Below are 11,029 nucleotides of genomic sequence, written 5' to 3'. Positions count from 1 at the left end.
AAGGATTGCATGGAGGGGATTGTAACCATGGCAATGAGACAATATACGATAGAATGAATGTAAAACTAATCTTCTCCCATGTAAACTATCACATAATTCACAATTGTTGTTGTTATTATGTGCCGTTGAGTCGGTTCCGACCCATAGCGACCCTGTACAGGGTTTCCAAGGCTGTAAATCTTTACGGGAGCAGAAAGCCTCATCTTTCTCCTGCTGAACAGCTGGTAGTTTCGAACTGCTGACCTTATGATTCACAGCCTGATTTGTAACCACTACGCTACCAGATTTTTAAGTGCCGTCAAATCGGTTCCAACTCACAGCTACCCTGTATAGGGTTTCCGAGGAGCGGTTAGTGAGTTTGAACCGCTGACCTTGTGGTTACACTACAGCACCACATTAGGGCCCCCCTCTAGTCTACTCTAGTCCAATCTTGTGTTTTATCAGAGTGTTCTCACACTTGCTTATCCATTGTTTGGCTTGTGTGTCATGAACGTGAGTGAGTTCAGAGTGGGCAGGGCCTTCCTGGTGCCCAAAAGACATAGCATCCAAGCTGAGGATGCAACTTGAAATTTACTACTGACCATATTGTTAAAAATGAAAAAGAAACAACCGAGATGAAATTAAATTTCCTAATAGTATAAAAATATTATCATTTTAATCCAGAATAAATATACAAATGATTGCTGGTGCTGGTGGTTCCGACTCATAGAAACCCTGTACAGGGTTCCCAAGGCTGTAAGTCTTTACAGTAGCAGAAAGCCTCATCTATCTCCTGCAGAGCACCTGGTGGACTTGAACTGCTGACCTTAGCAGCCCAAGGAACAGCTCACGCCATCACCAGTGCCCCTATAAACGTCATTAGTGAGAGATTTTATACTCTCGCCATGCTAGGTCTCGGAAACTTGGTGTGTATTTTGCACTCACCAAACCCAAAACCAAACCCACTGTCGTGAAGTTGATTCCAACTTATAGTGACCCTACTGTTATTGTTAATAAGTGTCCTGTAGTTCGTTCTGACCCATAGCCACCCTGTGTAGGGTTTCTGAGGAGTGGCTCATGGGTTTGAACCACTGTCCAGCACATTATCCTGCAGCGGAACACCAGGACTCCATAGTGACCCTATGGTGATGGTGGTGGTGGTGTGCCATGGAGTCAGTTCCAAATCATAGCGACCCTGTATGGGGTTTCCAAGGAGCAGCTGGTGAGCTTGAACCGACCTTGCAGTTCAAATGACTTTGCAGTCTGATGCATTAGCCCACAGCACCACACCAGGGCTCCATTCCAACTCACAGCAACACTGTATATGGTTTCTGAGGAGCGGCTGGTGAGCTTGAACCGCCAAGCTTTCAGTTTCAAACTGACTTTGCAGTCTAGTGCATTAACCCATAGCGCCACACCAGGACTCCCGTGACCCTGTATAGCGTTTTTCCAATATATATGAGGGGAATTTTAAAAGTTCATGGAAAACAGAAGAAAAAGCTAATGGACTTTTTAAAGCCTTCTCCAACCCCAGCTGGCTGGTCACCTGTCCCCAGCTGTGGCCCTACCTGGCAATATTCTCTCGCTTGGAGCTCTTAGTTACAAAGAACGCTGCTGCTTTTAATCTCTCAGTGTCATTGTGGTGTGTCCCACTATCGAAGGATCTATAATCCTACCTAACATCAAATGGTTATGGAACACCAGACCTACATGATCTGGCCTGGCTCCCTGACCCCCACTCTTCCTCTTTCTCATCAGCTCCAGCCAACGCCTTTGACCTGTCGCCCTGCTTTTGACCTGCTCCTTCCTCTACCGTAAAAGCTCTTTCATAGGATCCCACAGTGACTTTCTCCCTCAGATCTTTGCTCAGTCACCTCAGGGAGGCCATCTTAGGCCACCCTCTTTAACCTCCTGCCCACTTCCAGAACTTTCTCTGTGCAGAAGAGGTAACATGATAGGCCTGAGATGGCTCTCCTTTGGTTGGCATCTGAATTGTGGATTTTGCAGGGGGGAGGGGTGCTTTTAGCATTCCTTGGTAAGAGTGCTGTACCTGTTTGTGTGACTATGGTCTATGCTGAACGCTTGCTTTCCTCCTGAGAGTCTGGAACGTCTCTATGAGGTAGGCACAGAGCCTATGTGGTCACCCCTGAGTCCACTCCTGCAGGTGGCTGATATGTGCTGTGGAGTCAGTTCTGACTCATAGTGACCCTGTATAGGGATTCCAAGGAGCAACTGGTAGGTTTGAACAACCTTATGGTTAGCAGTCCAGTGTTTATCCTACAGCACCACATCAGGATTCCAATGAGCTCCCTGGTAGACTGCAGTTCTTGTGTGACTCCAGGGAGAAGATTCTGGAAGCTCGTGCCTGGTCTCTGGACTTTGCTCCATGTACCTTTCCTCTCTGGTGACTGTACTACATCCTATCACCGTGAAACATCATGTGAGGAGTCTTCCCAGTGACTCACTGAAACTGGGGGTGGTCACAGGGCCCCCGGCACTCTCATTCCTGATGTGTTTTTTCCTCCTTAGCACGTCTCACCATCTGACACCCTACATTTACTTCTGCATCTTACTCTTGTCTTCCCCCACACTCTAAGCCCTGTCTGTCTCCAACTTACCCTGTGGAGACCCACAGAAGACATTGGGAGGGCATTTGCTGAATGACGCCTGTTAACAGCTTTATTTCCAAAACTGGATTCCTCCCTGGGTTTGGGGTTTGTGATGAGGAAAGGGCCATGTGGGATGGGATTAAACTGGGGTGGGGTGACTGGTCTTCGAGGATGCCTCACACAGGCTCCATCTGCAGTTCCTCCCCGTCCACGGCCTCGATGTGATGGAGAGCAGCATGCGAGCCAATGACCACGAGGGTGGCTCCTGCAGGAAAAGGGCAGCTCAGGGCCTGGCTTCCTCACCTGGCTCGCCTCAATCACTGTGTCACCCAGACCCTGGACTCACCCAGCACCCAGAAGACCGCTGAGCCTGCCCCAGCCAGCCAGAAAAAAGGGAAAGAGACGCCTCCAGCCACAGCGTACTGATGGGCTCGGCTCACCTCTCGGCCTGGGAGACAGATGGCATTGGTCAGCTGTTCCAACCCACCATGCCCTCTCCCCCAAAACCCTCTGCCACCCCTCATGTGGACTCAGAAGTTCCAGGAGCCTCGAGATCTCTTCCAAATTACCCAAGCCAAGGCCCTCTGAGTCCCAACCTCTTTGTCCCACGTCCCCAGTTTTCTAGAACACAGCACATTTTACTCAGACCCTGGTCCTCTAACCCTACTACCTCTAGAAAGCTCTCAACCCTCCTGTCCCCCAGATGAGGGCTCTCCTGGACTCATGTAGATGAGGGGGCTCTAAGTGGTGGCCGATGGACCAAGTCTGACCTGCAAGTCTGTTTTTGTTTTCGACTCTATGCATCATTTCACAAGAATTTGATTAGTGGCTGGCAGATCATCCGAATGATTTCCCACAATGGTTTCCACAGGTTCCGGCCACTCATGGAACACTGGAGGGTTGGGTCACACTGGCCCCACTGTGGTGACACCAATCAGCTGAAGCCAGATTATGCCTGTGTTTGAGATGGCCTTGGGGGAGTTTCCCAGCATGCTCTTCCCCCAGCCCACCTTTGTGGAAAAATGGAATGAGAAGAGAGTGGAATGTTCTCACAGACTTTTCTCAAATGTGACTTGCTGACTCCCGAAAGACTTTCCCTTAGAGTTTTGTCTTAGATCTTCCTGGTTTCTGATCCTGTCCCCACTCTAAACCTCAAGCTTCTCCTGGGGACCCAGGCCTCTTCTCACTCCACTCCATCATTCCAATGGTGCCTGGTACCAAGTTGGCATCACATGAAGTACCCTACATAAGCCACAGGCCTCAGCTTCCCTCTCTGAGAAGTCTCAACTTCCAGCTTCCACCCTGTTGCCATTAAATCAGTTTGGACTCAAGCGACCCTGTATAGGGTTTCCGAGGGGTGGCTGGTGGTTTGAACTGCCAACTTTGTGGCAAGCAGTCCTGTGCTTATTCTACAGTGCCACACCAGGACTCCAACTTCCGTTTTGTTGTTGCTGTAAAGTGCCAATAAGTGGGTTCTGACACAGTGACCTTGTATAGAGTTACTAAGGAGCAGCTGGTGGGTTTGAACTGCCATTCTTGGGGGTTAGCCATCCAGTGCTTTATTCCACAACACCACACCAGGACTCAGAAAAGGAAGCCCAGATCTAGGGCAGTGTAAGGCTGCCATCTGGTGTCCAATGTTGGTACCTGCAGCTGATACTTTCCCAAGACAGATTTAGGGAGGAAGCTGTGGGGAGGAGGAAGAGTGCTGGTGTAGCACTGGATCACAAAGTCGATGGTTCAAACTCACCAGTCGCTGGCACTTAACAACACCAAAACAACAACAATGTGCGGAGGGGAGTGGCTTGGCATGAAGAAGATTTAGGGGACAGGACGTATCAGGTGGAGATTGAGTACGGGCGTGTCTCATTTTTGTACTTTAAGTGGGGAGCTGAGGCTAGGTGGGAGTATCTAGTGAGTCTGGAATCTTAAGCGATCAGGGTGATCAGGTTTAGGTGCGGATCTAGGCTTGGGCAGTAGTCTCAGAAGGACTTGGCTTTGGGGGTTTGAGTCTGAAGTTCTAAGAGACAAGACTTGAGGGGTAGGGGATTTCTCACCAAACAGCACAAGCTTGGACTGCAACGTGCGCTGATAGAGGATGTAACAGGCACCAAAGAAGACGGCCAGAGCTACCAACAGCATGGGAGACGTCACCCTGGGGAGGAGTGCAAGGAGGCAGGATCAGGTGGCTGGGGCTGCATCCACCAAGGACTCTGAATCATCCACACTGGCAGACAGTAGAACGCGTTCTTGAGGATAGGTAAAGTTGGCTGATCTGGGTGATCTCTGGTCATGCTGTGTCCTGGCCATGCTGATAGGGGCGTAAAGGTCTTGCCTTTGGGAATACGGTTCAGCAGGGTTACTCCACAGGGGCGGGGCCCTGATGAAAAGGGGCGGAGCTGTCTGCGGAGGGCGGGATCTATTAAGTCCAGCCTTCAGGAGCCTACGACGCAAGGATGTTGGGGCGAGGGTGGGGTCCCCAGGGGCACTCACACGCAGTAGAGGATGAGGCCCAGGAACACGAACACATAGTTGCTCTGGTAGTGCTCCACATTGCGAACGAGCCTCTGGCACAGCTCGCCCAGATTGCGGGGCCGAGAGAAGCGCCGCTGATCCAAGAAGGGCCCCCAGGGTCGGATGGTCGCACGGCGCCGCTCCAGCCACTCCCGGCCCGCACCGGATGGGATAAGCTTCGGCAGCAGGGTCCTGGAGAGCAGGGCCGTGTCAGCGGTAGACAGAGTTGGCCTAGAGCCCGGAGGATGGAGGCTGAGGGTCCTAGGGGCGGAGGGGGCTTCGGGAAGGGGCCCAAACTTCGGTATCCCAGAGGAAGCCCAAATTCTAGAAAAGAAGGGGACCGGGGGCCTAGACTCCAGTGTCTGAGAGTCATGGGGCTGGGACCTGGACTCGAGAGAGGAGGGAGATGGGGACCCGCATTCCTGAATCCGGGATTAGGGGGGCTAGAGCTGGGAAGCTCACGTGGCACTCAGCCCTTCGGCCTCGGCATCCTTCTGTTGGTCCTTCTCAGCCGCCATATCTGCACGGTGATGGGTAGAACCGCTATAACGAGTCCCGGGCCCGGCCAAAGCCGTCCGCTCCTCCCGAGCCCGGCCTCACCCCGCGGAGCGGACGTGGCACCGCTCTGGAGGGGCGGGAGTTTTGTTGCTGAGCATTGTGGGAATTGTAGTTCTGGCGCTGTCTGGGAATGTGGTCCCCAAGATGGCGGGCTCGCTCGCAAAACACTTTGGGAAATGTAGTCCACATAGGTGCCGGGGCGGACTTTGTGCATTGTGGAAGTTGTAGTTTTAGAGGTGGAGCGTGTGGGCGTTGGGGTCGGAGACGTGGCCTCCTGGGAGCGAGGGCATCATGTGCGGCGCCGTAGGATAAGTATTGGGCTGCTAACCACAAGGTTGGCGGTTCAAACCAACCAGCAGCTCCTTGGGAACCCTATACATGGTCGCTATGTGTCAGAACCCACTCCACAACATTTAACAACAACAATGGCAGGAAAGAAGGGGTCAGTGGAAAAGAGGAAGACCCTCAACAAGATGAATTGACAGTGGCTGTGACAATGGATTCAAACATAGAAAAGATTGTGAGAATGGCGCAGGACCAGGCAGTGTTTCATTTTGTTGTCTTTAGGGTCACTATGAAGGAGCTCTGGTAGTGTAGTGGTTACAAATCGGGCTTGAGGTCAGCAGTTTGAAACTACCAGCTGTTCCATGGGAGAAAGATGAGGCTTTCTGCTCCCGTAAAGATTTACAGCCTCGGAAATCCTGTACAGGGCCGCTATGGGTTGGAACCGACTCCACGGCACATAACCGCCACCACGAATCAGAACCTCCTGAACAGGACCTAATAATAATGGCAGAAAACAGGTGCTGTGTTCTCCCCCGCGGTGAGGGCAATGTCACCTATAGAGTGGTCATTCTCAGGCTCAGATTCTTGTTTTTGAGTACCCTTGAGTCGGTTCTGACCCATAGCGACCCTGTATACGGTTTCTGAGGAGTGGCTGATGAGCTTGAACAACCGACCTTGGGTTCAAACCGACTTTACAGTCCAGTGCATTAACCCATAGCGCCACACTCAGACTCTATTGGACATTAAAAACACCTGGAGGACCTGATAGAAGACTGATTCTGGCGCCCTGATTGTAGATGTTCTAATTCAGTAGGTTAGTTGAGGTCCATTCATTTGCATTTCTAACAAGTTCCCAGGTGATGCTGAACCACATAATGAGTAGTAAGTGTGTAGAGAATTTGTGGGCATCTATTTTTTCTCCTTGAAGGGGAAATGGTTGCTGGAGTGGGTGTCTGGGTTTTGGACACACTCGCTCACTCCTTGGGCTCCCAGGGATGAAAGGGTGAGCATTAGCACACACACACACCCATGCACTTTGGATAGGAAGGAGGGAAAGCTGGGAAAATGAAAAGGTTGAGAATTTTTATTAAAGAGAAACTGGTATAATTGAAAGATCTAGGATGCTGGAGTCAAATCTGGATGCAAATCCAAACCATGTTGTTGTTGTTAGGTGCCATCGAGTCAGTACCGACCCATAGCATAGCAGAAGGAAACACTGCCTGATCCTGGGCCAACCTCACTATTGTTGCCACGCTTGAGCCCATTGATGCTGCCGCTTTGCCAATCCATCTCGCTGGGGGGTCTTCCTCTTTTTCTCTGACCCTCCACCTTACCAAACCTGATATCCTTCTCCAGCGACTGGTCCCACCTGACACTATGTCTGAAGTATGAGAGATGAAATCTGACCATCCTGGCTTCCAAGGAGCACTCTGGCTGCACTTCATCCAACACAGATCTGTTGGTTCTTTTGGCAGCCCATGGCACTTTCAATATTCTCCTCCAACACCATAACTCAAAAGCATCAATTATTCAGTGTAGCTTTGACTAAAGCAGTCACCTAAATGTTTATCTTCATTTGGTCACTGAAGATGTTCGGGATACCACACTCATGGGATTGCGATGATTCAGTGAAATGATCCATATAAAGTGCTTAACAGAGTCTTTTTTTGTTGTTGTTGTTGTTACCCCTGTTCTCACCAGTTCTTCTTGTGGTGGTGGTTATGTTCCGCACAGTCGGTTCCGGCCCATAGTGACCCTGTACAGGGTTTCCGAGACTGTAAATATTTACGGGAACAGAAAGCCTCATCTTTCTCCTGTGAAACAGCTGGTAGTTTCGAACTGTGGACCTTGAGGTTCACAGCCCAATTCGGAACCACTATGCTACCAGAGCTTCTTCCTTAAAGGAGTCTTGATACTTTAAAACTGCTCAATAACTTGGGGTGTTTCTGTCACTCAGTTGATTTCACGTCAGAGTGACCCCACGTGACAGAGTACAACTACCCCGTTGGGTTTTCTTGACTGCAATATTTTTGGAAGAGCAGCACCACGTCTTTCGCCCACAGAATTGCTGTTAGTTAGGGTTGAACTATCAGGTTTTTGATTAACAACTGAACTCTTCAATTAACAACTGAACTCTTCAATTAACAACTGAACTTTTCAATACATTGTAGTTGTTGTTATTTACATTACATTATTCTGAGTGTTTGGATCCTGGCATGTCACTGTAGGATAAGCTTTGTAGGACAAACCCACCAGTCACTTCCTGGAAACCACCTGCTCCTTGGAAACCCTGTACAAGTGGGTCAGAACTGACTCGATGGCACTTAATAACAACCACAACATTATGAATGTTAGGATAATTGTAATTTCTGGAGTTCAGCCTCCTCAAATTTCACAGTAACATATTAGGTGATGAAGAGGGGCTGGAATTTGTAATTGGGGGATTTCAGGAGATAGAACCATGTGGGAGAGGGGCTTGCAAATTGTAGGTTTGTGAGTAGGAATCTCTGAATCAGAGGGTTTATGGAAGGTGGGACCCAGAGAGAGAAGGATTGTGGGAGCTAAGATTCTGAATCTGGAGTTTGGAAGGGCCCCAAGTAAGGGAGTGTATGAGGACATAAACCCCTACACTAAAGAGTGAGTGAGGTGGGGTCCAGAGACAAAAGAGATGTGAGGGGGTTCTAGACACAGGTACTGAGGGAAAGGGGCTCCAGGAATTATGGAAATGAAGTTCCTTGAAGAGGTTGGTAGATGGGCCTTGAATTATGGGGGCTGAATTACGGAGATGATGAGAGATGATACAGTGAGAGCTAAGTGCAGTCATTTGAGAGCATCATTATTTTGCTTGTTGAGTGCTATCAAATCGGTTCTAACCCATAGAGACCCTGTATAGGGTTTCTAAGGAGCAGCTGGTGAGCTTGAACCACCGACCTTGCAGTTCAACCAGCTCTGTAGTCCGGCGCATCAACCCACAGCGCCACCCCAGGAGTAAATACAACCAAGTCCTTCCTGAAAGCATCTTATGCACCACCCCCACCCCAGCTTGTCCGTATTTCTTAAATGCCTGTTTTGACTACTTTAGGTTGGAATGGTAATCACTGCTTGACTCTGCCTGGAGCCTGGTCCTTGTTCTGAAAAGGAGGGACCATCTGGAGAAACAGGCACCAGGGTAGTTCATCATGCCCTCCTTGGAGATGTTTATTAGGGCATCATGGCCACCTTGTGATTTAGTGTGAATGCTAAATTATAGTCCCCACAGCATGAAGAAGCATTATAAAAAGTGCTTGTAACAAAGAGTCAGTGAACAACATTCAAAGTCAGCCTGTTTGTTGGCTGTGAGGTGTTCCCTGCAGTCAACTTCCTAAAAATAATAAAGGCTTTGCTTTTTCTTTGTTTACCGGGAGTGGTTCTTAATTGGACTCAATCGCTCCAAGGCATCGGAACCAAGCTTTAAGGTAACAGTGCCCTCTGAGAAGATCGTGAGAGATGGGCTTAGCCCTTCTAGTCTGAGATCTCCTTCCTGCCTTTGGCATTCCTAGAGGAGGTGGACCTAGGAGGGTCAGGATCTTAACACAGACAATGGGAAAACTAGGTTATGGTCCTTTTTGTGTGACTTCCAGGAAGTCCCTCCCATCACCGGACATCAGTTTACCATCTGTATATGGCAGTATTTCTTACCCTACACCAGATGAATAAACTAGCTTCTCTGGATTTGCTAGGAGAGGTCCAGGCTCATACAGCCCAGACCAGGCTGGGTCCTGGACCTCAAGAGGGGTTTCCAATACACACGGTCCCTGCCTGCCAAGCTCCTTTCCCTTCCCCAGACTGAACCCCCTCCTTCAGCTATTGCCTTGCCATAGTGGGCACTGCACACACTCATACTCACGTGAGCATCCTGGTCTCCTGGCCAGGTCTGGTCCTTGCTTCACTGATTTGCATCTCTGACCTGTGTTAGCATCTGCCACACGGGAAGTGATATATAGCTACCCTACCAGAATCACTAAAACTCAAGATGGACAATACTAAGTGTTGGCAAGGACGTGGAGCAATTGGAGTGTTCATACATTGCTGGTGGGAATACAGAATGGTAAAAGAATCTTGAAAAAGGTCTGGCAGAGGCTATTAAAGCTAAACATAGCCGACCCTGTTGTTGTAAAATGCTATAGACTTGGTTTCAACTCAGCTGAGGAACAGCTGCTGACTTTGTAGTTAGTAGTCCAGTGCTGATCCTACAGGGCCAAACCAGGAGTCTGTAATCTACCCTGTTGTTGTTGTTATGTGCCGTGGAGTCGGTTCCGATTTATAGCGACCCTGTACAGGATTTCCAAGGCTGTAAATCTTTACAGGAGCAGAAAGCCTCATCTTTCTCCCACAGAATAGCTGGTAGTTTTGAACTGCTGACCCTGAGGTTCTCAGCCCGATTCGTAACCACTACGCTACCAGAGCTCCTTAATCCACCCTAAGAGCCAAGAATTCCACGCCTCGTATGCCACAGAGATGTATATGTGTCATTATTACTAGAATGTTCCTATTCTTAGCAGCACCTATTATAATGCCAAAAAGCTGGAAACAGTTGTAATGCCAAAAATCTAGAAGCAACTCATCACCAGGTAACTGTATAAATCTCCAGTACTGAAATTGTGTTTTTTGTTTTTATTTCGGTTTATGGTTATGCTCTGGGTTACAGTAAGTTTTATGGTTAGGGTTAGATTTGCAGATTCGTTTCGTTTAGAGTTTGGGCTAAGGTTCCACTTAAGTTGAGGGTTCTTGTGGTTGTCGTTAAGTGTCGTTTAAACTGACCTTGCGGTCCAGTGCATTACCTACAGCGCCACACCAGGACTCCCAAGTTTAGGGTTAAGATTCTTGTAAGGTTTAAGGTTAGGTTTTGGTTTAGGGTTATATTTTGGTTTTAGCTCTGAGGTTAGGTTTTGTGTTAGAATTAGGATTAGTGTTTAGGATTCAGGTTTGTGTCAGGGTTGCATTTAGGTGTAGGATTAGGTTTGGGGTAAGTGTTTTATTTAGGTTTAAAGCTAGAGTTATATTCAGGATTAGGTTTTGGTTTAGGGTTAACGAGTGGGTTCAAG

At 48.9% G+C, this 11,029-nt stretch overlaps 1 protein-coding gene across 1 annotated transcript; it reads right to left on the bottom strand.

Moving 5' to 3' along the window:
• Positions 1–2,741: 2,741 nt before the first annotated feature.
• On the bottom strand, positions 2,742–5,641 carry RABAC1 (Rab acceptor 1 (prenylated)). The gene is made up of 5 exons (XM_006871385.1): positions 5,565–5,641; positions 5,082–5,294; positions 4,646–4,743; positions 2,935–3,036; positions 2,742–2,853 (listed from the first exon to the last, which is right to left on the bottom strand). The coding sequence occupies exons 1-5, from the start codon at positions 5,618–5,620 to the stop codon at positions 2,765–2,767; spliced, it is 558 nt and encodes a 185-aa protein (XP_006871447.1). The 5' UTR covers positions 5,621–5,641; the 3' UTR covers positions 2,742–2,764.
• Positions 5,642–11,029: the final 5,388 nt, after the last annotated feature.

Source organism: Chrysochloris asiatica, unplaced genomic scaffold (assembly GCF_000296735.1).
Source record: "Chrysochloris asiatica unplaced genomic scaffold, ChrAsi1.0 scaffold00168, whole genome shotgun sequence".
In the NCBI taxonomy this organism is placed as follows: domain Eukaryota; kingdom Metazoa; phylum Chordata; class Mammalia; order Afrosoricida; family Chrysochloridae; genus Chrysochloris; species Chrysochloris asiatica.
This window is presented reverse-complemented; position numbering and strand designations above follow the sequence as displayed.

Excerpts from the sequence above, each read along its gene's own strand:
- RABAC1 (XM_006871385.1), bottom strand. The coding sequence starts at position 5,620 with ATGGCGGCTGAGAAGGACCAACAGAAGGATGCCGAGGCCGAAGGGCTG. Across the intron at positions 4,744-5,081 it reads GGCCTCATCCTCTACTGCGT|GGTGACGTCTCCCATGCTGT; the intron begins GTGAGTGCCCCT and ends ACTCCTCCCCAG. Across the intron at positions 2,854-2,934 it reads AGCGGTCTTCTGGGTGCTGG|GAGCCACCCTCGTGGTCATT; the intron begins GTGAGTCCAGGG and ends CTTTTCCTGCAG.